At 40.6% G+C, this 27,914-nt stretch overlaps 1 protein-coding gene across 2 annotated transcripts; it reads right to left on the reverse strand.

The window, feature by feature from the left end:
- Nucleotides 1–497: 497 nt before the first annotated feature.
- On the reverse strand, nt 498–27,914 carry LOC143845367 (protein EFFECTOR OF TRANSCRIPTION 2-like). 2 transcript variants are annotated; one of them, XM_077353678.1, is made up of 4 exons: nt 27,752–27,914; nt 15,858–15,920; nt 9,427–9,762; nt 498–1,934 (listed from the first exon to the last, which is right to left on the reverse strand). In XM_077353678.1, the coding sequence occupies exons 1-4, from the start codon at nt 27,818–27,820 to the stop codon at nt 828–830; spliced, it is 1,575 nt and encodes a 524-aa protein (XP_077209793.1). In that variant the 5' UTR covers nt 27,821–27,914; the 3' UTR covers nt 498–827. The 2 variants fall into 2 exon arrangements, with proteins under 2 accessions (XP_077209793.1, XP_077209795.1); XM_077353680.1 differs by lacking the exon at nt 15,858–15,920 and having other exon boundaries at nt 27,752–27,910.

Here is a 27,914-nt window from a genome sequence, read left to right on the forward strand (position 1 = left end):
TTCAAGCTGCAGAAGAATACCTCCAAAGAGAATGGATAGATGTGCAATGAGGAAGAAACTTCCTTGAACAGTGCCATACTTATGCTTTTTTGCCCTGGCTGAAGAAATTGACTGGAAACAAGAGTCCTGAATTTTCTGTTTGAAAGCTGGTAGCATCAACACTAACTTCTTTTTTTATAGATGATGATGTAAGAAGATCTTCCAATTGCTTTTCCACCTCTGAATTGAGTGCTGATTTCCAAAAGACAGGGAGCTAAATTTCCTCTAAACTTACAGGCAGATTAGTATATTCAATGTCGAACTAGAGGAGCCAAGTAAGAAACAATTGAATCCAAGCACCCATATAAATAAGGGACTTCTGTAATTCTCTATAAAACACCAATGTGAGACGAACATTTTTGTAAACACAACAGAAAAAAAAACAGAAATTAGAAGATTAGATGATTATCTCCCACCCATTAGACCTCCCTATCTGTACCCTCTCATGCTAAACCATCAGCAACTTCACTGGAACTCCGAGGGGTATAATCATGGAAATTAATATAACAGAAGAAAATAATAACACAGTACAGGAATGCCACAAGCAAGTCAAGGAATATATCTTACATTATCATAAGACGGATCTATTCAAACAACGTTGGACTAGCTAAATCTGATGGGGTTTAAACTGTTACACCAAATATTTTGCAAATTCTATTACAAAGACCTCCAACATGATATCTATGCCAGTCCACAAATTTACCAAAGCAATTTAGAACACGGTACTAAGACACATACACAGCATCTCTCACAAAGATGCTTCTGATTCAGACTTGACTCAGAGATCATCATACCCTCATTCCTTTGTGTCGCTCACATCTCTTCCTTCCACAGACCGGGGATTCCATACAAACAGATCCACCTCGTAATCCTACACCACAAACACCTGATGTTCCTCTAGTTACTAAGCTTTCCTTGGGTGAAAATGACGTAGAGGATGACACATTAACCCTCATTCCTCTATGTTCAGCACACCTTTTTCTTCCTTCAATGGGTCTACTCCTACAAACAGACCCATCACCTAGAGCCACTCCACAGATACTATATTCCTCTTTAAGATGTTTCTCTGTTGTTTCCAAGTCTACCTTGGTTACAAATGAAGTGGAGAATAACCCATTAACCCTCATTCCTTTATGTTCAGCACACCTTTTTCTTCCTTCAATGGGTCTACTTCTACAAAGAGACCCATCACCTAAAGCAACTCCACAGATACTATATTCCTCTTTAAGATGTTTCTCTGTTGTTTCCAAGTCTCCCTTGGGTACAAATGAAGTGGAGAATGACCCATTAACCCTCATTCCTTTATGTTCACCACACCTTTTTCTTCCTTTAATGGGTGTACTTCTACAAACAGACCCATCGCCTAAAGCCACTCCACATATAGTATAATCCTCACTAACATATTCTTCTTTTGTTACTGAAGGTATAACTAACCGGGAGGCTGTCCCAGTAACCCTCATTCCTACATGTTGACCACACCTTTTTCTCCTATCAACTGGCCTGCTTCTACAAATAGACCCATCACCTAGGGCCACTCCACATATATCATCATTGTCATTAACATCACAGTTTCCTGAAACTAATCGAGGACGTGATTTGCTGAATGAGAAGGCCCGGGGACCAATAATGTGCTCCGAATCATTCAAAATTGATTCGGTATCTTTCATGGTCGAATTAATCTTGATACCCTCTTGCTTCACACTGAAGGGAGACCAATTCCGGGGATTGAAAGGTTCAAGGAAGTTAGAGAACTGGGCAATGCCAGAACTAGTTTTATCTAGTTTTTGAAGGATGTCCTCTGGGCGGCGGGTACCATTGCAACCTTTGTTCCATGCATAATCAAAGGTTTCAAGCAGCCGACCTTCTGTCTTCTCAGCTTCTTTCTTATTTTGCATCTGTAGATTCAAGAATGACAATGGGATTAGAAACAAATTAACGATTTAGATGAACACGCTGAAGCAGCCGAGCTTCTGTCTTGTCAGCTTCCTTTTTTATTTTGCATGTCACATTCAAGAATAACAAGGATTAGGAACAAATGAAGGATTTAGATAGAAATCATTCATAAGAATGTTACAGACGGAAGCAAATCATTTCAAATACATTATGCACATTAATCACTGATGTTCAAAAAGTCTGTAAGTTTCATAGACCTTAGAACAAATCTTCAACGATATGGAAATATTCAATGGTCCGATCATGGAATTGAGAATTCCCGACCGTAGACCCGAAGAATCTACGCAATCCAATTGCCAATCTAAAACATCTGGCCTTAGATGCGCTTGCATCACCGACCTAAGGTGGGGCCGATCATCTCTCAATACACCCCCAATTCCGGAAGGACCCGGATTTCCCATACTAGAGCCATCAAAGTTTAATTTTAGAGATCCTTGATTAGGAGGTTCCCAAACCTGATCCACACTACAAGCAAGCATGTCCTCTTCGCAAATCACATTCCATCCATACCATAGGTCGTCTGCCGAGACAAAAGCAAAGCTAGGGATGATTCTCACCCAAGAAACAATGAGTGTGATCACCTTATTAAAAAGGAAGAGAGGTCTCATGAGAATTCTTAGAAAACCCTAGCATTTCTTTCTTTCCAGAGAACCCAAATCGTGGCAAGAAAGGAAACCTTCCATAGAGTTTTCCCTTTTCCTTTCCAAGGGGCCATTTCCCAATGATCAAACAAGTCTTCTAACTTGGCTGGGAGGACCCATGCGATGCTAAGCCTGATTAAAAAGGAAGAGAGGTCTCCGTGAGAATTCTTTGAAAACCCTAGGGTTTCTTTCTTTCCAGAGAACCCAAATCGTGGCAAGAAAGGAAACCGTCCATAGAGTTTCCCTTTTCCTTTGCAAGGGGCCACTTCTCAATGATCAAACAAGTCTTCTAACTTGGCTGGGAGGACCCATGCAATGCCAAACCTGGACAATAACATGTTCCATACCTCTCTAGCAACCTTGCATTGTAGGAGCAGATGGTCAACCGATTCCCACTCCTCGATGCATATGGGGCAATAATCAATGACCCATATGTTACGGTTCCTAAGGAAATCCATAGTTTGAATTCTTTGTAGGATAGCCGCCCGTGCAAATGTTTGAACCCTGGGGGGAGCTTGGATGTTCCATACCTTGGCGACTTTAGAGGATGCAGAACCTGGCACCAAATGATTGTAGAAAGATTTGACTGAGTAGTCCCCTCTCGAGTTCCAGATCCATATTCTTTTGTCCCTGCCTGAGCGTTTGATGTAGATCTTCTCTAACATGGCCAGCAACCTATCCACGGCATCCAGCTCTCTATTGAAAAAGTCTCTTATGAAAAGAGGAACTCATACCAATTTGCTATCCCTCCAGTCAAAACACTCCATCACTAGAGCATCTTTGTTTCCCGTGACCATGAATAAATCCGGAAAAATATCTTTCAGAGAACAAGCATCGCACCAAAGATCCAACCAAAATCTAATGTGATCTCCTTTGTAAACCCTGAATCTGATACCTTTATCAAATTTGGGTTTAAACTTCATGATTTCCCTCCACATTGTGGAACCCTTTTTCCTGAATTTGTTTGCTATCGATCACTTTTGCCCAAAGCTCAGAACTTTCCTCCACGTATCTCCATAGTCACTTACCTAGCAACGCTTGATTAGTCTCTGTAATTCTGCGGATTCCCAGACCGCCCACCTTAATTGGTTTGCATACTTTTTTCCATTTGAGCAGAGGAAATCCGTTTTTATCACTCGATCCACCCCAAAGGAATCTTCTCTGAATTTTTTCCAATCACTGGACATTTTAACCATGGATAATTGGTAAATTGGAATATTAGCTAATACTGCTTTAGTTAAAGTGATTCTTCCGCCTCTTGATACAATGTTTCTTTTCCATGTATCCAATCTTCTCTCCACCTTCTCAATAATTGGTTCCCAACTTTCTTTCTTAGGACAACCCATGCCAAGAGGGAGGCCAAGGTTGGAAGGGAATCGACAGAGCAACCCAGAATTCCAGCCAGATCCATAACATCTTCCTCAGACATATTGATGCCAAACACCTTGGATTTATGGAAATTTAATCTGTCTTAAGATCACTTCGTAGCATCTCAGAATGGCTTTTAAATTTGCAATCTTCAACAGGTCTGGAGAGCTTAACAATAGTGTGTCATCAGCAAACTGTAGATGTGTAATCTCAACCTTCTTATCCCCCACCTCAAACCCTTTAACCAGCCCGTTTGCTTTTCCTTTATCTAGGAAAAAGGATCTCCTTGCCTACGACCCCTAGATGATTTGAAAAAACCATGCCGAGGATAGACACTTCATAATCCAGGATCGCCATGTCGCCCCAAACCCCATCCTTCCAAGTAAATAGTCAAGACAGTCCCACTCCACCCGGTCATATGCCTTTTCCATATCCAGTTTGTAAACAAAGCCCGGATAGCCCATTTTCGAATGATAGTCTATCGTCGCATTCGCAATGAGGGAGCAATCAAGAATCCGTCTCTCTTGTACAAAAGCGCACTGGTTTGGGGAGATAATCTTATGCAGGACCATTTTGATGCGATCAACCAACACTTTAGCAAGAATTTTGTATAGGCACCCCACCAAGCTAATGGGGCGGAAATTCTTCACTTTAGTACCGCCTTTCCCCTTAGGAATGAGCGCAATGAAGGTGGCTCCCGTCCCTTGGTCCAACTCCATCCCTTCGTGAAATTGATGAAAGAAATTGGTCACGTCTCCTTTAACGTACTTCCAACATCTTTGAAAGAACGCAAGACAGAAAGACAGAAACCATCCAGCCCCGAAGATTTGTCCCTATCAAGTGAAAAAAAACCCATATGGAATTCTTCCTCAGTAAAGGGACTTTCTAAAGCCTTGCTCTCCTCTTGCTCAAGCCGCCCAAAATCTACTCTATTTAGGTACGGACACGCATGATGGCTTCCGATGAGTAGAGTTCCTTATAGAAATCCATAATTTCTTTTGTGATAGTTCTTATCTCATTCTTTAAGCCATTTGACTCTAGATTTTTGTCGCCAAGAGATTTCCACTTGCAAAATAATACGGTTATGTTCTTCCTTTAACTTTCCAACTTCCTCAATCTCCTCAACACTTGCCAGACCCGCCTCATCTTTATTAACAAGCTCGCTTATGCGTGAGGATAACCATGTTTTTCTCTCGTTCTTCTCCCTATTGTTTTCCTTGCTCCACTCCTTGAGTTTTTTATCAACAAATCTTAGCTTGGAACCAATAACCACATACGCCTTACCCACAACCGGAGTGCTCGTTCCACCATAAGCCTAGCTTTTCCACCATCTTAGGGACTTCCAACAAAGCCAATTCGAATCTACATGGCGCAGGCCCCCAAGATTCCAATCTTGAGTCCAATAGAATCAAGAAATGGCCCGAAACATAATGTTGAAGTGCGCGTTGGCAAGTTTCCGGAAAATAATCGAGCCATAAACGGCAAATGAGAAATCTGTCGAGCCTGCTTTTGCTTTCGTTTTTGGACCATGTAAATTGGGCCCCATCAACAGGATATCTATTAATTCATGTGTAGCGATGAAGTTTGAAAAAACTCTCATATTGCGACTTGATCTGGTACATCCCCTTCTTCTTTCCTCCACCAATCTGATTTCATTAAAATCCCCGCACAGACACCATGGGTAAGACCTAGGGGTGCAACTTGGGTTGATTTTTAGGAATTCGGGTTGAGATTTTACCTTAAAATTGGGTCGGGTTCGGGTTGAGTCCTATTCATTTTTTAGGAAAAGCTCAACCCGACTGGGAAATGGTCTTCCTAGGGGTGCAACTCGGGTTGATTTTCTTTGAGAACCACTAATGCCCACGAACTCCTCCCACAACAAGTTTCTATCCTCTCTAAGGACCGGTCCGTAGATGCAAGAAAACGTACAACACAAATTCTTACTGATATCTTTGAGAACCACTGATAGAGAGAAACTCCCACAGTGAGGGTCGAGCATCTCAAGCTTCGCCGCATCCCATGCAACAATGATACCCCCTGACACACCCACCGCATCCCAGAAAGTCCCAATTGCTTGGGATCCCCAACCCCTTAATGGCAGCTCTACTGACTTAGGACCATGTCAATTCTTGAATACAGAGAATGTTAGGTTTGTGCTTTCTCACTAGCACAAACCTAACAATGATAAGATCTTCATTACGAACAGTTTTGACCTCTTCCTATTCCCTTGGAGGAATTTTTTCCACATCCATTGATGACTTTGCTCTTGACTGCAGTCTTGGCAGAACCATCATAATTCACTTCAGACTTCAGCCTTGCTAATTCCCTCATTACCTTCCTAGACACCTCCCTTGCTGCCACATCCGATTCGCCACGCAAGGTCAGTTCTCTCTATTCAGCCTCTCGGAACAAGCTTTCCAGTTTACTGACTACCCCCGAGTATGATAAGCCCAGTTCTATGCTTGTTTCCATTTTCCATAACACGTTTGATAAAAGTCTCCAAGGTGTCGTCATCCGCCCCGCTGCTAGTGATAGGATCCACAACAGTTTCCCCTTGCACCACTATTTCCATACAATTCTGATTCTCGGATCTCTGCACAACCATTTCTGCTGCTGAAATGTCATCAATAAAACTCTGTGGGTGACTAGGAATAGGATCTGGGAACTCGGAGGAGGGGGAGTAAAGTAGTGATTCTTCATTTGGTGGACACGTGTCTGCAGCCTGCGCAAAGCCACATTGGAGGGAAACAAAACACAAGCAGGAGAATCAGGGAGTGTGTTAGATATACCTGCTGCTCGGCCACTCATTTCTTTCACATGTTTCATTACCATAAGATGGTTCCAGCATCTTGATTTCTGAGTTTTACCCGAGGGTTTATCATGGCTCGGCGTATGCATGTTAGCCAAGCCGGATATCGACTCCCCAATTCTTTGAAATATGTTTTCTACAGGGATTTCTAATTGCAGAATATGTTGACTGTCCGTAGAGGACGATTTCATTTTTTGGGCCCTCTTTAGACAAATCGGTCGTCCTGCATGCTACCGGAGTCTTGCTGGCTCAAAACATCCTCCTCCTCCGATTCAAGTTCTGAAGTAGACACGCTGAGTGCACCGCCTTTGGAACATAGCAGGGGTCTCCAAAGATAGATTCAATGTCGTTTGTGAACGGAGATAGTTCGATGAGAGGTGGAAGATGTGATCAGGATGCATGCCTACCTCGAACAAATCGAAGGGGTTTGCGAACGGAGATAGTTCGATGAGAGGTGGAAGATGCGATCTGGATGCATGCCTACCTCGAACAAATCGAAGGGGTGTGCTGGGACCTGGGATGTTTGTGGAGGTCCTTTCAACTAAGACCATCATATTATCGACCATTTGGTGCAACTGGTCCCGTAGCCCATTTAATGACCTTTGGTTATGTTTCGCGGGCTCGTCGACAGGCCCAATATTAAAAGAGTCATATGATACAGGAGCGGGCAAATCAGGGTAAGTGGTCTGCACGTGGTGTGCACATGTCAGGTAGGGAAAGTCCCTCCCAACATCATCCACATGGGGAGCGACACGTGGGATTTGATTTTGAAATTCAAAATGGTTGCTAACATGCTCCGTCGGGCTATCTTGCACCACTATCGATCCTCCAAGTTACAATCGTGAGCCGCTACCTTCTCCGATGGAGCTTCAGAGTGGCCGCTGGTACTCAACGAAGATCTGTCTTCTCCTGATACATCCTCCGTTTCCGCTGTCAACGAGATCGTCTGATCGTTCCCTGATGCACAGAACTCCTCTTTCTCATACTTGACCCACATAGTTGCTTTCTCAATACACACCGGAATAGCCACTAATGCCGGGCATTTTTAAATCGTTGCAATACAGATCTTGACCTTCGCATACCCCCTCCCCGATTTACATTTTTTTTTTTTTTGAAAAGGTAACAGTCCTCCTGTAAAGGTTGACCACCCTACCAATTTTCCTTCCAATCTTGATGAAATTCTCAGTGTACCATATGCTTGAGGGGGGATCCCTGATGTACCACCAATCCAACATCTCCCTTGAAGCAAATTTTTTGCTCCAGGCACAAAGCACCACGAAGGGTGAATTGGTCGCCGCTATCCAAGTCATTTGAGATTCAACCACGTTCGTCGTCGGATTCACAATGATAGTTACTTTTAGAGCATCAATTTTGAATGCCTTAACACCTCTCTCTGACCCATTCCTTTTCAGAAGCCAATCTTCTAGGGCTGGAATGTCGCCCGACCAACCAGTCCTGATTTTGCTCCACAACCTCCACTGAACTCCTTTGATAGAGATCAGTGGCACAATATCCTACTTTCAGGATCTCCAATGACAATGTTCTGTGATGTAGTAGAATCAGTCGGTTTGATTTGATCCCATCGTTTGTCTTCTCTGTTGCTTTTTCGAAATTTGCATCCAAGGATGACCATATTTTACCGCATCCCCAGCATTCCACTCATCTTCTGAAATTGTGATACCCACAGCGGCAGCACCTCCGGTCGCTGTGCTTCTCACTATTTCTCTTCTTCGTCATGCATTCAATCCTCTTCTCTCTTCTATTTTTCTGCACCTGCCATGAAAACTGGTCTTTTCTCTCAGGTCTCTGCCTCCTTCGGTCCATTACTTCATGCGTTCAATCCTCTCGAGAAATTCAACCTCCTATCCATCTTCTTCAAATTACCGACCTATTTCAGATATAACTTTTCGTTATTGCACATGCGACGTGCTTGTTTTTTACCAGCACTCAGGGTCTTCTGTTCTGGTATAACATATGGTACACAAATGAAATACGGACTATCAAAACTTCCCATCGGATTTATCCTTTCTAGAAAATTTGAAAATGCTACATTTATTGATTATTTATAGTCATCAACTGTTGTACAAAAACATTTTTTTTCTAAATATATATAGTGTACACAGTTTAAGTACCACCAATTCTATCACATTGGGATCCTCATAGCTGCATCTAGAAGAGGACAACGCAACATGATACTTCAGGTGAAAAATTCAGTCGACTGCCTAAATCAAGATTAAGTGAAGATTACTTCCATGTCTCGTTTAGCCAAATTTAGCTCCACTTGGATTCCAATTTGAGGTAGTCATAAAAAAGGATTGAAATTTCGGTGGTGGCAATTTCAGTTCCGGAGGAAATATTGGTGAAAATCTTATAATTTCGGCCAAAATTTTTGAATTTCAGTTTTGATTTTAGATTTCAGTCCTGGCCGAAATCCGACATTTCGGCCGAATTTTCGGTATTTCACTCGAAATTTAAAACCATGGTTATCAAACATTCAGAAAGTTCAACGTATAATGTTATAAATCAATTTCTACAAAAAAAGGCATCGGTTTCACCAAGCATCAGGTACCCATCCAAATAAAGGTATAAAATAAGATAAAAGAAGTGAGACTTTACCGGAGCCCATCTGTACACAATTGGATAGCCCCTCGAAAATATATTTCCAAATAATCCATGCTCCCCAGTTGAGATGCCACAGCCCAAATGAGAACTTCCCCGCCCATGTTTCTGGAGTCTTACCCTAACATTGTCGGCTTGTCCAAGGTAGACAGCGATGATGCGGCTAGAATTAATCTTGCTGACCTTACGACCCAAATCAGTGTGGACTGTAGCTATGCCAAGCTCATAGAGACCTGGATGCGAGCAGATTTCTGGAAGCCTATGGACCCGATACCTCTCTGTTCCATCCTTGCCCAAGGAGTGGTTTTCCCAATCAGAAGGCCCAACTAGAATCTGAATAGATGACACACCAAAATAAACAGAACTATTTAAAATGAATCTATAAAATAGAAAATTAAATATAATGCTATAAAGGAAGGCTATTGTATAAATTTTCAGATTCCAAATTTAGAAGCAACAAAGTGAGGGAGATGGAAGTGTTTCCGAATACCCCTTTATTCCTGATTTTTTTTAATGGTACCCCTTTATTCCTGATTTTTTTAATGGTACCCCTTTATTCTCGATTTTATGTTCATTTTTACCTTCTAGGTGGGTTCCCTCCCCTAAAATGTGTGTACTCGGCTTTTTTGAAGTAAAGGAGAGAGACTCAAAGCTTAAATAAAGAAACCAGAGTAATTACTATATAGAGTTGAGTGAGAGAGAGAGAGAGAGGAATTAAATATTGTGAATTTATTTGTGGAGCAAGAACAGTTGATACCATATGAAGTTTGAAGAGAGAGAGAGAGAGAGAGAGAGAGAGAGGAAGGAAGAGAATTTAACCATGGGGTGGGAACAGTCAGCTTCTCATGACATGGAAATAAGGTTCAAAATAAATTCAGACAACAAATTCTTTCTTTGCTGAGGCTAATATAGACCACTCAAAAGCACTTGCTTGAAAAATAAATTAAGTAAAGAGCAGCTTCACTTCAATCATGGAGTATGAGCTATGCACACAAATGTAGGTAAATTTTATCTCAGAGATTCTTCATATAAGGTCTTACAAGCATATTCATTAGAGTTAATGGTATGGCATACGCGTGATTTGTTAGCAAGGGATGCATAAACTGAACTTTGATGGATCTAGTTTGGGGAATCATGGGCCCTCGGGTATTGGAGGCTTGTCGAGGGATGAAAATGGTGTGCTGGTATGGGCTTTTAGGGGTCCTATTGGTGTGGCGGATGCAAACGAGGCGGAAGTTCGGGCTGTCCACCAAGGTGTGAGGTTGCTCCAAAATGTAGAGTTAAATAAGGTGGTGATTGAAGGGGATACCCTTAACGTTATTAGATGGCTGAGAAACCCTCATGGAATTCCTTGGAGATTCGCGGGCTTAATTGATGATGTTAACTTACCAACATCTCCAAAAGCTTAAGCTGTTGGAGAAAGGCAGTATTTAAAGTGGGTTTGCATGTGCAGATGATGGTTCGGACATGGGATCGAGGGCAATGCGTGGAGTTCACAGATTTGAGGCTATGGCAGCTTGGGTATGTAGGTGTGATGGAGAAGGCAAAAGGGGGTTTGATCTCTAAGTGGCCATGGGTTGTGGCATGGTGTTATGGTGGGTTTCATGGTGTATATTGGGTGTTCGTATGAGTTGCAGGTTTGATGTGGATTTTAGGCATCCGATTGTACAGGGATAGGTTTTGATGATGTGGATTCAATGACTCAACTCATCCAAGATGCTTTTTTCTAAGCTCCTCTTTATCCAGTACACAAATTATATCCTTGATATACAAACAGCCATCTGTCCCAACAGAAAAGTCTGGTTTAGAATCCACTTCTGCCTTCACTTTCATTAACTCTGCATCATCCGCCTGAGCCATCTTAATCCCTTCCATAAAATCTGATTGAACTCGAAGACTGCCAATGAAAGAACTGCCACCAACCTCACAAGTCCCCAAATCCAGATCTCTAAACTGCTTTAATAAGTTCCACTCTTCCATCTTCCAACATGCCATTTTAGGATGCTTTTGCCTGTTAAGAGCATCGCCACCACATTTCCCGGGATTATAACTCAAAGTAAAATCGTAATCCTTAAGGAATTCCAGCCATCTCCTCTGGCGCATATTCAATTCTTTTTATCAAAAAGTTATTTGAGTGGGGTAATTTACTTCATGCCTCTTCAGCTGTCTCGACCCATAAGCAATGACTTTTCCTGATTGCCCAAGAACACAACCCAAACCTCTAAATGAAGCATCACTATATACTACGAAATCCCCTTCCTCGGAATGAAGCACTAAAACTGGTGCAGATGTCAATCTCTTCTTCAGTTCTTGGAAACTGCTTTCACATTCCTCAGTCCAAACATACCTAGCATTCTTCCTTGTCAATTTAGTCAATGGTCCAGCTAGAATTGAAAAGCCCTCAACAAATTTTTTATAATATCCCGCCAAGCCCAAGAAACTCCTAACTTCTGTAGCATTTGTTGGCTGCTTCCACAAGGTACCTTCCTTTGAAATCACGTGACCCAAAAATATCATGCGCTCTAACCAAAATTCATATATAGAGAACTCTGCATACAACTTATTTTGCCTCAAAGTCTCAAATGCCAACCTCAAATACTCAGCATGCTCTTCTCTAGATTTAAGTAAATGAGAATATTGTCAAAGAACACTACCACGAACCGATCCAAAAAAAGGTTTGAAAACTTTATTCATCACATCCATAAATATGGCTGAAGCATTCGCCAACCCAAAGGGCATCACCACAAATTCATAATGACCATACCGAGTCTGAAATGCAGTCTTAGAGATATCTTCGTCTCTAAAATGCAACTGATAATATCCAGACCTTACATCAATCTTCAAAAAATGACAGGCTCCTTGCAACTGATCAAAAAGGTCGTCAATCCTAAGTAATGGATAACGATTCTTGATGGTAACCTTATTCAACTGTATGTAGTCAGTGCATAACCGAAGACTACCATCCTTCTTCTTCACAAATAACACAGGAGCTACCAATGGTGATGAACACGGCCTAATGAATCCCCTTTCTCAAGCAATTCTGATAAATGATCCTTCAACTCTTTCAACTTTGGCGGGCCATCCTGTAAGGTGCTTTAGAAATTGGCCTGGTCCCTAGCTCAAGGTCAATAATGAAATCGACCTCTCTGTGGAGAGGCAACTCCGTCAAGTCCTCTAGAAAAACATCCAAGAACTAGCTCACCACAGGAATGTCTACTGCAAAAAGCTCTCCACAGTCATCCTCCTTCACATATGCCAAGTAACCTTCACACCCTTTGCCTAATAACTTCTGAGCCTTTAATGCTGCTATCATTTTGATCCTCCTAGTACGCTTCACTGCTTCAAAAATGAACTCTTCTTCTCTAGGAATATTAAATCTCACCAACTTATGGAGACAATCTACACTAGCATGATAGGAAGCCAACCAATCCATGCCAAGTATGACTTTGAAGTCATTCATGTCGAATAGTATCAGGTCTCTTAATAGCTCCTTGTCACAGATCTTAATGATACATCTCTTGCAATTAGTGACTACTACATCTCCTAAAGGTGTAACAACTCTCAAAAGAGTCAATAATGGTGTAGGAGTCAAATCTAACTCCCGAACAAAAGCAGGTGATATAAATAACGAGGTAGAACTAGAATCAATAAGTATGTATGCAGATGTATTATTAACAAAAAGATGACCTTCTATCACGGCATCAGAAGCTTTGGTGTCCTGCTGATTGAGTACAAACACTCGATTGACTGACGCATGAGGGGCATTTTTATCTTGGTTCTGCAGGTGGTTCGAATTTCCTCTCAATTGATTTTGTTGCTCTAATTTCCTCTCCATTGATTCTGTTACTGCTGTGCTGGGTCTCTGCTGAACCGTCTGCCTCTGTTGTTGTGACACCTGCTGTGGTTGTTGTTGTCGTCTGCCTCTGTTGTTGTGACACCTGCTGTGGTTGTTGTTCCCGCTGCTGGTTGTTGAAATTCCGATTGCCTTGATTTGCCGTTGGTGGAAAGTTTTGTTACTGCCTCAGAGGAGCTCTCATGGTCCGATATAAAGGCTTGGGACACTCCAAAATTTTATGGTTTTCGTCCCCACAATTGTGGAAGACATTCATAGTCTTCCAACACTTCCGGGAATGCAATACATGTAACAATAGTTAGCAAAACGTGATTCAGCAAAAAAACGGGAGGGCAAAAATTTGAGTTTAATACGGTATTGGTTCAAAAAAATGTAGCAAAAATGTTTGCCTAAAACGTGGGGGTAAAATTGGAAAGTTGGCCAAAAAAACGTGTTTAAAACGTTTGCCTAAAAAAAGCAAAGTTTTATTAGTTGTAAAAGTTTTAAACGGCACACCAATAAAACGTGTTTTTTTTTTCAAAAAAACAGAGTTTTGCTAACTATGCATGTAACACACGGAACTCTTGCAGAGAAATTGTCATCTGTCCTCGGCCTCTTAGGAGGCGGTGCCTGGTTTCTGTTTCCTGATGACTGCATTCGAGCTGCCTGAACAACCATGTCACAACGCTCCGCTAACTCGGCCTTCTCAAAGGCCTCTGCCAATGTCTACGAGTCCAGAATTGATGATGCTCGCATGATAGATGGCGCGTACCTCGATAACTGCCTGAACTTGGCTCCATACTAAGGCACGGTCAAACTCCCTTGCCTCAGGGATGCGAATTGTGGTGCCAAGTCATTTCTTACATGATTTGGGAAGAACTGATTATTGAATCTTGTCTTGAACTGCATCCATGTCTCATTTCTGGCCTCAGGGTAATTCTACTCCACTGACCTCCACCAAAATGCCAGCCTGATCTTTCAGCAAAAAGTTGGCCAAATGAATCTCCTGAACATTGTTGCACTCCATAACATCGAATATGCATTCCACCTCCACAATCCACTGATCTGCAAGCGTATGATCTCCTAGCCTAGTAAACTCCTGTGGGTGATAATCCCTGAACTGTCTGTGTAGCTGCGATGGATCTGCTACAGCTCTCGGCTCCTGACGAGCTGCAAAGCTCGTTGTAATGTCCTGAAGAGCAGCCTGATTGGCCACTTGATTCGCAGCCCGAGTCTGTACTTGCCCTCTCAAAATTTCAGCAAGCATGTGCAATGCGTCCTCACCCTCTCCATCTTGGGCATTAGCCCGATTTCCCCTCCTACGATACTGTTGCATCTGCAAAATGAGTAACATGCAATTAGATACGTTACAAAAGTCCAAAGGATTATTCTTTTATTTTAAACATACAATGTTTTATGAGGTGGGTTGGTCTACTTTATTTACTTACAACCTAATGATCTATGTTGGTGTGTGTTTTCCTTTACGGGTATTTCAAGTGTAAAAGAGAGGTGCATGACTTTTACTTAGGTTATGTTCATCTACCCCTTTCTTAGGACATACCCAAGACTCGCTCACACCAGGTTCTTCACTGACTAAACCTGACGGCTCTGATACCACAACTGTAACGACCCGGTTCCATACTAAGGTCGCTCCCAACAAGAGAACAAGAAAAGCCAAAAATCACATAAAATTTTTATTTAAAAAAAACAATAGCCTGATTAAAGAAACCAAAGGAAAAATCATTCTTATTCCAAATACCAATTGTCCATTACCCTTGAATTGAATTGATCTAACTGTAAAAAAAATCCACAACTACTAAAGACAACTGGAAACATCCAAACTACTAAAGCAGAAATAACTAACTAGAGGGCATGACTAAGTCGTCATGCCCCAAAACCACTACGAATGCTCTTTCATCTCGAATGTTGCCTAAATTTGTTCTTCTACGAAGGAGCTATCAGATTCCTCTACTATTATATCATCACGTATGAAATCTGGTAGGAGAAACTAAGTTAGCAGCAAGGTCATTGAACCAAAAAGTGTAATGAAAGTACAACATGATAATTGTATTGAAAAAATATAGTTCCGCATAGCTTTCACTTGATAAAAAGAAACAATAGAAGGAACGACATTAACATATGAATGTGACAAAAAAAAAGTTAACGATAACACAATATGGAGTTCACTAGAAGATGTGTCTCAAAATAGCATAAGCTACCTAGGGATCTAGAAGTACAAAGATGATTATATCATCTCAATAATTTATATGGGTCTTCTAACTCCTCATAAGTATATACACGATGAAAATCCTCACAAACCCGTCGGTAAGTGGCCACACGTAGCTCTATAGCCTTCCCGTACTATAGCACGAGGCGTAATAATAATTAAAAAAACATCGTGTATATAGATTATGGCCTAAAATAAAAAGTCCTGCCACAAGAAGTTCTACGGGATAATCAGTTAATTCAATGACATAAGTGAAGTATAGCATGTGAATAAGGAATAAAAGCAAGATTTGAAATAACATAAGAAACATAATCCTCAAAAACAATATCATAATTATGACTAAAATAACAAATTCCAGTCATCACTTGCCTTTGATTCCTCGAGTGCAACGAAAGAGTGAAAAATAGCTCTAAGGATTAACCAGGAAGAAACCTGTAATATTTCATGACAAAGAGCAAAAATTATTTATTCTAATATTATCTATTCTTCTTTAGTTTCACTTGTTAAGCATACTTGTTTAAAAGGGGGTGTTATTATTATAAAAAAAGTGACATTACCAAAGTGGCTTGTAGGTTTTCAAAGTGGAAAGGCGAAGGGAATTTATCAAAGTGTTCAAAGGCTTCTTAATTGTTAAAGTTATTTGTTGCTGGATTAAGAGTACCTTAAAGGAATGATATTGACACAACCATATTTTGAAACCTACACCATTACTCCTTATCCCTTAGTATTTATCAAGTGGCCAAAAGGTCAATAAGTTGTCCAAAACAATCCTATGTAAACCTTGTAAGCTAGGACAACGTACTTGTTGAAGCATGATGGTGCCGATATCTATTATCCATTGTGTACTTTGTTTCTTAATGAAATCGTCAAGGCCATATTTTGATACTTGCACTCACTCTCTACGTCTTTTATTATTTTGAGAGCTGCCAAAAGAGATGTTACAGTCCTCGAAAGAAAGAGGTTTGCACGCTAAATAAAAGACAATGGAAGTTAGTGCACTTATCAAAACCAGGTAGTGCAAGTAACAGTAGTTTTTTGTTGAGGGGTGTGCAATTATTAAAACAAGGCAGTGTCAACATAATGACATGGCAAGGCTTTGTGCTCTCAATTCTCATGGAAGAAAGTAAGAAACATGGTAGTGCAAATATCAAAACAAGCTTTGTGCTCTCAACAGCATACATTCGTGCAAAAAAATATTTTTTTAAAACATGGTAGTGTCAACATGTTGAAGTAATATTTTCATCCCCTACTTCCACCCAAGCCACCCCATGAGATCTAAAATAACAAGCTAAAATTGTGTGAATATTTAAGAAAATGGTTGGGCTGATGTCATCCCTTTCTTTTTACCTTTTTATTTAGTGAATTACCCCACCCCTCTTTCCTACCTGAACCACCCCTCTCTAATGTAAAAGAGTAGTCATAAATACAACATAGGGGGTGGCCCACGGTAAAAAGAAGGCTGACTACATCATTTTCTTGAAGTCTTCTTTTCCTTTTTATTTCTGTTTCTCCTTATTCTCTGTTTCTATTTCATTTTTTTGCAGGTTTCCGAAAGTGGGTTTGAATGTGCGGATGATGGTCCGGACATGAGATCGAGGGCAATGCATGGAGTTCACAGATTTGAGGCTATGGCAGCTTGGGCATGTAGGTGTGATGGAGAAGGCAAAAAGGGGTTTGATCTCTAAATGGCCATGGGTTGTGGCATGGTGTTATGGTGGGTTTCATGATGTATATTGGGTGCTTGTATGATTTGCAGGTTTGATGTGGATTTTAGGCATCCAGTTGTACAGGGATAGGTTTTGATGGTGTGGGTTCAATGGCTTGAAGGGTTTGTGGTTGATTTTAAAGTTGTATTGACATGGGTTTCCAATTGTTTCTAAAGTTTTTTGAAGTAGGATTTCAATTTTAGGGAATGGGGTGTGATTGTTAATTGGTTTCCTGGGCATGGTTATTAATTGGGCCTTGTTCATCCCTGAATTGGGTCTTGCTTCATTGTTGATCTGTATTATGATTTCTTTACCCTTTGATCTAGATCTTCTTTGGTTGCTGTTCTAGATTAAATTATAGAGAAGAAGAGGATAATACAGTGAGACTAGGAAAAATGGAAAACCAAGACTGATCAGAAGACCTACTTGAAGGAGACGAGCTCGGCGAAGCTGTGATGGAAATTGAAGGAGAGATCGACCGGAGAAGAAAAGTCCAGAGAAGGAAAGATCAATGAAATCTCTCTCTCTCTCTCTCTCTCTCTCTCTCTCTCTCTCTCTCTCTCTCTCTCTCTCTCTCTCTCTGATTTTTTTCTGCTTGGCTCTCGATTGGGAGAACTCACGCATACACAGTGAGTTTGATGACTCACGATGAATGGGTTTTATAGAAACCCATTCACCAAGTTTCCTTCTTTGAGTCACATACAAATTCCCCAAATTTGTTTCTTTCTATAACTCTATTTTCTAAGGAAACGGTCTAATTGGTTTAAGCTTAACAAAAAGGGTGTGATTTCTAAGTTTCTAAATGCATCTATTTATTTAATACTATTTGTTCATAATAGTGGGGCCCACTCCAGCCATGTGCAACCTCCCCAAATTTTGGGCGTGCACACGGCAAGAAGAAGTTGGGTTTTCGGTTTTCCAAACTCAATGTTCATCTCCCCTTAATTAGTCTTAAAAAAAGAATTTTTACCTAGTTTGTTTAGAGTTTTTAAAATAAATAAAGGGGGTGTCAATATTAGGAAATGATAAATGCGCCCCTTTTCATCACTTGGGACAGCCAGCAGGAGGGGCTGATGTACTTCATGCCAGAAGGATTCAACGGATTCGATTTCCACGTACAGTTGGCTGTCCCAAGCGATGAAAATGGGGCGCATTTATCATTTCCCCAATATTAATATGTTTTAGTGTTTCAAAAAGGCTGTCACTATAAAAAAAAAGAAAATTTTAGCGAGGATAATAGTAGTCGTTACATGATGGGTACGACGATCAATTTTTGCAACGCCAGACTCCTTGTAGTTATTATGAGGATGCATGTTTATAGTGGATCTATGCTCTAGACACATAGCATGAGTAAATACTATATCATGAGTTATTATGAGGATGCATGTTTACGGTGGATCTGTGCTCTAGACACATATCATGAGTAACTATAGCTATGATCACAGAGCGACCATCTACCGAGCCAGAGAAACTACGAGGGGACAAGCCCGATGGTTCTTGATGAGCATGGTGAAAGCGCGTCGTATTGAAGGCGGACCTCCATTCTGTCATTGGGAGGAGATCTGTTTTGAGTTAACGCTTATTTATGCATATTCGGCACATTGGTATGAACTAAGATTGAGGTGTGAACGAATAATCGCAGCTCGTTGTGAACGTGAAGCCGCAGCCCTTTGTACACGAGACGCCAAAATTGAAGCAGAAAACAAATATTTGGAGCGCCACATGCATGAGAAGGAAGTTGCGAACACTATTGAGGAGCCTGATGCTAGTGTTGATGAGATCATTATCGAAGTTGAGCCCATGCTTATGTAAGATACAGAATCCGAGATGGAAGAAATAGAGCTAGAGAGCCTAGTAACTGATGAAGCATTGCCAGCGCATGCAGAGCACGAGCAGTTCATTGAGGATGCTGATTCCATATCAGTACATGAGCACAGTTCTACAGTAGATGTTCCGCTCAAGATGATTGTAGAGGTTGAAACAGAGGATTTCAGTGACTTTGATGTGGATTTCATTGATGATCATCAGAAGGGTTGTCAGTCTGACATCACTGAGCCAGATATTGTTCTAGCAGATGACTTTGATGTTGATTTCATTGAGTCAAATGATATACTAACGGGTGATGACCTCATTGAGGCTTGTCATAGATTGGTACTGCCCATAGCTATCATGCCGATCTCACAGATCCAGGAAGACTATGTTGCTATCTTCCCATGCAGTTTACTTATCCGGCGTAGTTTGTGTTCTTATGATTCTACATGGGCGATTTCTTCCCTATTGCTCTGCCGTCATATCAGGCAACTCTCACGATTGTCGCAAGTATTAGGCATCACGTGTTCTTCTGACGGATTACGACTCCTACTACTTAATTGGGCCGTGTACATATTTGATCCAGGAGGACTAGAACTTGAGGTCGAATTCTTTTCAAGAAGGGGAGAATGATGCAGATATTAGGCCAATAAGTGGCATATTTGCCCATTAGGATTTATTTCCATGATATTTAGTTTCTAGGATTCTTATTTGCATGTTATTTAGTTTCTAGGATTTTATTTTCCATGTTATTTAGATTTAGAGCTTTTGTTTACTTTACATGGAATTTTATTTCAGTTCCCTATAAATAGGCCTTCTGTAGTAGAGATTTTAAGTTTTGCATGATTAATAAAAACTGATTGGCTACTCCCCTCTACAGGTTTTCTTCTTCTTCCTCTTTCTCATCTAATCTTTCTCTTCTTCTATTTGGAGCTCTCTTCTTCTTCCCTCTTCTCTTCTCCCCTAATTTCATCTTCTTCTTTGTCTATTGACTCTATTCTTCTCCTTCTCTTCTCTCCTTCTCTTTTTCTCCCATTTCTTCTATTTTTCTCTCCCGATGCTACATCACATTGACTGGTACTCCACATCCAAATCAGATGTAGACCATTGATTGACTAGCATATATCCTATGTAGACCTACCATATGCCTTCGTCAACTTCAACCATTGGCTCATACAGCCAGTGGTACGTTCAATATTGATTTATGTCCTCTTATCAATCTGGTCGACCACAAGAATCAGTGCCTAGTATGAATCTATGATACGTTGTACAAGGACAACCATCTTCATCATCTACAACACCTGATCACCAATTTCATCTTAATATAAATTCAATGAAAATAAGAGGTAAAGTAACATCTGGTTTCTGCAAACATTGCTACTACATCAGTTCCAAAGGAACCTCATTTTGTGAAAATTGCCCTCCAGCATCCCGGTTGGCTTGAAGCAATTAATGAAGAGATCACTTCTCTCCAAACTAACTCTACTTGGACTCTTGTATCTTGAACCTCATCAAGGAATGTTTTCGGGTGCAAATGTGGTCTTTTCCATTGTAGAAAAAAAGAAGTGCAAATGGGTCTTTTTCATGAAGCTAAAAGTCGATGGTTCTCCTGAAAGGCTTAAGGCTCATTTGGTAGCAAAAGAAAACAGCCAAGCGGAAGTTATTGCCTTTGAGGAGACATTCAGCCCTGTCATTAAACACTGCCAATCGGCATAGTTCTTACCGTTGCGCTATCACAACAATGGGAGATATGCCAACTCGATGTTTAACACACCATGGTGGGCACCTCAAGGAACCCCACCTAAATGAAGTAGACTCTAGGCTTGGCTGATCCTACTCGCCCTCATTTGGCAGCAAAAGAATACAGTAAGGTTGAAGGTATTAACTTTGAGGAGACATTCAGCCCCATCATAAAACATAGACAATCTGCATCGTTCTTACCATTGCATTATCACAACAATGGGAGATATGCCAATTCGATGTTAAAACTACTTAAAAACACATTCCTACATGGGCACCACAAGTAACCCTTCCTAGATGGGGCAGTCTCAGGGCTTGGTTGATCCCACTTGGTATCATTACATGGGTTGCCTCTCTCGGTAACTTGTATGGACTCAGACAAGCTCCCCATGCCTTGTATGATCAGTTTTAGTACCTTTCTTATATGTTATGGATTCATATGCAGCATGCATGATCTTTCATTCTTTGTTCTTCAAAGTCATCAAGGTACAATTTTTTTGTTCCTGTGTGCTGATATAATCCTAACTAGCAGTAATTCTTCCTTTTTCATGCTACTTTTAAAAACACTGTGTCAATCGTCTACTTGTCCAAGTAGAATCCCCCCTTTTAGCTTGTACTCATTTGAGTTTGAGTTTTGACCTACCAAGTCAATCAAAACACCTTTGACTCACCCAAGTTAATGAAAAAGTGATCGCATCAAATCATTGATTCGCCCCAGTCGACTCCCCTTTTACAGTGGCTAAGCTTTCATTGAGTTTGAGTTTTGAAACACTACTTCATGCCCTTATTTCATGTGTTGCTAATGAGTTTGCTATGCAAGATCTTGGTCTCTTCATTTTTTTTCTTAGAGATTGAAGTCAAATACATCTCTTCTGGTATTCTTCTTTCTCATTCAGAGTATGCTAAGGGCATTCTTTCATGTGCTTCTAGTCTGATTGTAAAACTATATCCACTCTTGTAGCTGTTAAACATTCATATTCTTCTTCTTATAACAACTTTTCATGATGTTAGTCTTTATTGTAGTCTTTTTTCGTTCTTTCTTTTTTTGAAATTGATGTCTTTCTCGTAGTCTGTAGGTGCACTCCAGCACTAGTCACTCACTCGTCAAGACATTTTTTTTATTCAGTCAATCTTGTCTATCAATACATGCATGCTCCAGTTATCTCTCATCTCCAACTTTTCAACCATATATTAAGGTATGTTCATGGAATGATCTCCTATGGAATGCATCTGCTGTGTGATACTACTTGGATCTCTACTTGTTTTCTAATGCAGATTGGATAGAGATCATTTTACCAACTTGTCTCTCATCTCCAACTTGTCATTTTACCAGACGTTCTACCAATAGGGTTCAAACTTTATCTCTTAGGCCTCAAAGAAGCAGTCGAACATTGCTCGATCAAGTATGGAAGCAAATACCACTCAATGGCTCGCGCTGCAGCTGAACTGACTTGGATATCATTCATTCTCCAAGCATTAGATGTGATGCTCTCGAATCTTACCGCTTTAATTTTTATAGTACGAGTGCTCTGAACATGTCAATTAATCATGTTTTCATGCTCAGTCGAATCACATTGAACTGGACGATGATTTTGTAAACGAGTGCAAATGGGATCTCTTGTTACAAGTTTATTTTCTTTTTCTTTTTTTGTGTCGATAAGTTGGGATCAAACCTGTGACTCGTTACAAGGTTTGTTCGCCCACTAATCAACTAGCCGATATTCTTACTAAGCCTCTTATCTAAGGATTTGTGTTTTGCTCACTATGAGTCAAGCTTAGTGTTCATTGTCACTCCCTCCACTACTTGAGGGAGGATAGTTGTAGACACCTCACTTTGTCCCTGTCTAACCTGACATTTGTCGCCTTGGGATGGGGATTCCAATGATGATGGAGCCTCTATGATTTGCTAACAATCAGACCCTATGAAAGGATTTAGACTCGAGGCCAGTGTTTCAAAACATGGATGCGGGTCAAAATGCGGCCAAAGCACATCGAGTCGACTCGGCAAGACGTGGTTGAGAAGTCGGTTAACACGGCTGAGTACTCGGAAGAGTCAAAGAAGTTTTGATTGACTTTGTAGAGTAGAAAGCGGACTTGGACAAGAACGTGGTCAAGGTAAAACGGAATCGACTCAGGAAAGTCTACGAGGACGCGGGAAAGTTTTGAAACTAAGCTGAAGGCCACCTATATTTTGACCTATCTTTCGAAATCACCAACCCTAAATACCTTGAGAAGTATTAGCGACTCTAGAAACCTTAGAGAACCTATGAATTCCCAGAAACCCCTAGAAATCAAAGAAACCCTAAGAAGCCTTAGGAAACATTAAGAAACCTTAGAAATCCTTGGGAGCCCTAGAAACAATTTAAAAAGACCAAAATATATTGGAAAATGCCAAAAATAACCCAGAAAAATGAAGGTCAAGCCTCTATCCGACAGATCAGTAGGCCTCACAACCAACCAGTTAGGTCGAGACTGATTGATCAGGACCCCTACTGATTAGTTGGCCAGGTGGAGATGGTTAGGATAAAAATTAAATTTCGAACTCTATCCCCTTATAGGTCGTTCAATCCGCCCTTCACACACCCCTTTTACCTAAAATATGTCTAAAACTCATTTTGAATGATCCTAGCACTCCAAAAAGCCCAAACTAAACCAACGTTACCTGGAACGCAGTTCGTTCTGGTACACGGTACGGGAACGGGTACGGGGTACGAGGTGTTTATGGCTCTCTATATATAATTTCATATATTTTTACAAAAATATCATTCTATAGTCCATACTACGTGCAATGAATAAACAAAACCAAAAGCCGTGTGTATGCCATTCATATATATTCAAAATGAAAATTCCAGTTACAATCCATAATATATAAAATTTCAAGATCTCCAAATATCACTAAATTAAGTACCAACATATCAGAAAACCAGTTACAATCCATAATATATAAAATTTCAAGATCTCCAAATATCACTAAATTAAGTACCAACATATCAGAAAATAATTACCTATTTTTGAAATAGAAACATAGAAACATGAACAAACTAATAAACTATTGCTGAGCTCTCTATTCCTAGTCCAACAAAGTGTTTCCTCTCTCTATGCATCTCTCTCCCTTTCCAGCGGGTCGCCCGGATCGCCATTTTTTGCCATCCGGGTCGCAAACGACCCACATTTCGGGTCGGCAACCCTGGATTGCGGGTCGGAGGGTGGGAGGGTCATCCTGCTAACATTGAACTAAACTAGACCTGGGATCAAAACCATACACTTAGTTCCACGTTGGAAAATCAAACTCAGACCCCCAACATAAATCTATAAATAGAGCCTCCCATTTCCAGCTCCAAGAACCAGAACCCTTCCAAGAAAGCCCCGAAAAGAGTTTAGAGAACTCTCTAGGAGTCCAAAAGTGTTATCATGCTCGGGTAGCTTTTCAGCGTAAAGAGCTAGTTAGCGAGAGTCTAGGGCTCGAACGAACATAAGATTCTATGACGACTCGCAACGAGCTAAGTCACAAATATTGTTCTCGAGAATTTCTCCGAAGGGAAAGTCTCAGGATATATTAATTTTTTATTTTATTTTTTCGAGTTTGTATTGGGAAAATGATAAAAATAAAATTATTTAAAAATATATAAACTAAGAAAAAATATCATAAAAATATCATGATATTATCGCGTTAAATGAAAATATAGCTATATTTTTTAAAGTCTCGGTACTATTTCGGGATTTTATCGTTTTATCAAAATGTCGTGATAAAATATCTATATTTTGAAAATCTCGGAGATATTTGTGACAAAGGCAGCAAGTCCTCTTGCTCTCTTCCCCTTCCCCTCCTTTCTTTATCTTCTTACGGAGGCCAGCCCCAAGGAGAGCGAAAGGAGACCTAAGGTCCCCCCCCCCCCATGCTTCTCAGGTATAATTTCTTCCCTCTGAATTTTTTTTTACGCTGAAGTTAAAATTAATACAGATCTAATATGCTTAGAATAGATTTAGATTAGATTAAGCATGCATAATTAAGGTAGAAAATCATATTCACATAGCATGTTTAGAATAGGCACTTAATTAGCTTTTCTTGGTGTACATCGTTCATTTCATTTAGATTTAATTAAGGCCATAAATGTAGTGAACAAACATCTCAAAAGCAAGCTACAATTTCAATGGCAAAGCAAACGAAACAAGCAAACATAGGAAGACACAAAGATTTGCGTGGTTCGGCGTAAAACCTGCATTCACAGCAGAGGCGACAAGAAAAAACCACTATATGTACTAGAGAATTAGATATTATAAGAGAAAAGAGATATCTCTCACCAACACACCCCGAAACCCTTCTACACCTTTCTCACCCCTTCTGAGCTCTCACCCCTGTTCTAAAACCTAGAACAGAAAATAAACCCTAAAACCCCTTATACAAAGCGGGTCAAAACAAGCATACCCAAAACGGGCCAAACTCACTTAAATAGCAGGCCAGGCTGGGCCGAGCGGCCAAATAAACAAGCCGCTTCCGGGTTGCACACAATATTTCAGACCCAACTGGGGTGAATTCAAGATACCCAACTCAATAATAAATAATCAAGACAACGGGATGTAATCATCTCGTGTACTTCGGCCCAGCCAATCAATTGGTAGACCTGGCAAAAGCGACCCGTGCCCGCGGGTCGACCCGACCCACCCGCAAATTTGCGGGCACGGGTCTGACTTTTAGTGACCCGTCAAAACTAACCCGCGGGTGACCCAACCCGCAAAAACATGGGTCGGGTCGGGTCAACCCGCGGGCACCCGCAAGTAACTTGGCTTTTTTAAGGGTGGTGATTTTGTTATGCTAATCTAGTTAGATGGCTTTTTTTTCTAATGCAAAGGATGGTGATTTTGCCATGCTAATCTATTTTTTAAGGGTTTGATGCCTGAATAGCTTATGGCTAGCACCATAGGTTGATCCCAACCCTCCGATTTGAATGTTAGAGGGTTGATCACTTGATCCTAACCCTCTATAGATCGGAGGGTTGGGATCAACCTATTGAAATGATTTTTGGGGCACAACCTATTTAGGCTGTGGGCCATCTAATGGACGGTTTGGATCATCCCACGGTGCCGGCCATACCCTACTTTTAAGTTTTAACATTTTCCTAAATTAAAAAAATCGTTTGAATTTAACCACTGTTTGAATTTGCGGGTGACCCGCGGGTTGACCCGGCCCACCCGCGGGCCGCGCGGGTCACGTAAATTCTGACCCGCAAAAATGCGGGTCATTTCGTGACCCGACCCGTGTGACCCGCACCCGCATCACTCGCGGGTTGACCGGGCCCGGCCCACCCGTTTGCCAGGTCTATCAGTTGGTACCCCAACCGATCGGTCCTACCCATACCAATCAGTCAACCTGAGAGGGATGGCCTCCTTAAAACTCACTCTGAGCTTAGTTCCGTTTAATCTGCCCTTATTCTTTCATGTACTTACATGTAATAAACTAGAATTGGTTGCCCCATGGTGAAATCATGTTTGAATTGATCACACTTAAAAACATCTAAATATACTGTCATGTATATGAGTAGAGACCGTGTTTACTCGAGAGTGAGGGAGGAGCTTGACAACGAGAGTTAACGAAAGACTTTAGCGAAGATGTGACTTGGGAAGCGTAGCGCCTCTTTCCCTTTTAATGGAGCTTGATGACCGAGGAATGCAGAGAAAATCTCCTATTGGATCATGATCATAGTAGCAAGGTCTGAGTTCCAATCTTGTGTCATTCGAGGATGAGACTTTTTGGCGGATTTGGTGCCTAACACTGTCCAAATCACGTAAACAAAAACGGACCCTTATGGATACATATGCCTGGTTAGGTAATATTTAGGCCCTAGATCCCAATGTTCAATTCTAGGTGGCGACTTTGAGAATGAACAAATGACAAGGATCAAACAGACAATGGTACTTCAACTTCACGCATTCCGTTCCTTTGTGTTTTCCCACCGGTCGTAGCCTTCAGTAATAATGAAGGCTACAACTCCACAATCATAAAGGAGGAAATGACTACAAAGAGAGTTGACAAGCAAGAAAGAGTTAATTAGTTGAAAATAAAGTGTTGTAAACACAAAGATAGTTGTAAATCTGCTGAACTTTCACTCTTATGTTAATTTAATTTTTATCCGTTAAGATTTTTAAGATACAGTTCCACGAAACCAATCTCTCGTGTAGTGCGATTTTCCTAAATCGATTTCTCTTTGTAACACATACATACAATAGACATCAAAATAGCTTTCTCTTAGACCCAGTTTGGATTGGAAGAAAAACATTTCTGACAGGAAAAAAAATTCTTGGGAAATTTTTTTCCTTCCATCATTTAAAGGGCAATGATAAGATTATGATTGATTTAGATTAGATTGAAGGTCCCTCCATGTAAAAATTGAATAGGATCGGTTCAAGTCATATTTCTTTGGGTGCAAAAAAGTAGAAAATTTTAGAAATACTTTTCCTTTCCAAAAATTTCCAAAACATTCTTGCAATCCAAACAGGGCCTTACTGACCGTAACAATAGAGGAGAAACCCTAGTGCTTTTCTAATCTTCTTTAGAATAATCCGAGTTCCTAATGCAGAAAACAAATCTTGGAAGCAATTAAAACCCAACATAGATAAACCAAGTGGTGAGAGGAAAAATCCCCAATTAAAATACCTAAAACTACTGATAAAATTAGCAAAATTTTAAAAGGAACAAACAATAAGGAAAGAACCCATCCATTATTAAACAATAAGAACAATTTTTTGAAGGGTTTGGAACGACCCTTACCAGTTTATTAATGGAACATAGAAAATATGAAGTTTACATTCCATTCAACTAGTTAACAACAACAAATTTTTTAAAAGATTAGATTTTTGTCAAAGATATATAGTCATTAAGTAGTGAGGGGAAAAAGAAGGAGAAAATTTAACTATTGTAAAAGAGAAATCGAAAGCAAAAGAGAATGGGGGGGATTTGCATTTTGCCCTAATAACTGAAAAAAAATTACAGAGAGAGAGAGAGAGAGAGACCTCCCATTTGGAGAAGGAAGAGTCGTGGTATGTATGCTTGCATTCTTCTCTCTTCAATCTCAACGACATCTTGCCTTCATCCCTCCTACTCAGTACTCAACCTAAAAAACGACCGTTATAATACCCTCTCCAATTTGGGCTTCTCTTCTTTATAACATTCCTT

Source organism: Tasmannia lanceolata, unplaced genomic scaffold, assembly GCF_043159265.1.
Source record: "Tasmannia lanceolata isolate RefF3 unplaced genomic scaffold, GAP_Taslan_0.1 ptg000015l, whole genome shotgun sequence".
NCBI classification, from domain to species: domain Eukaryota; kingdom Viridiplantae; phylum Streptophyta; class Magnoliopsida; order Canellales; family Winteraceae; genus Tasmannia; species Tasmannia lanceolata.

Excerpts from the sequence above, each read along its gene's own strand:
- LOC143845367 (XM_077353678.1), bottom strand. The coding sequence starts at position 27,820 with ATGTCGTTGAGATTGAAGAGAGAAGAATGCAAGCATACATACCACGAC. Across the intron at positions 15,921-27,751 it reads CTTCCTTCTCCAAATGGGAG|GTTTCTTCCTGGTTAATCCT; the intron begins GTCTCTCTCTCT and ends GAAATATTACAG. Across the intron at positions 9,763-15,857 it reads TTGCACTCGAGGAATCAAAG|ATTCTAGTTGGGCCTTCTGA; the intron begins GCAAGTGATGAC and ends TCATCTATTCAG.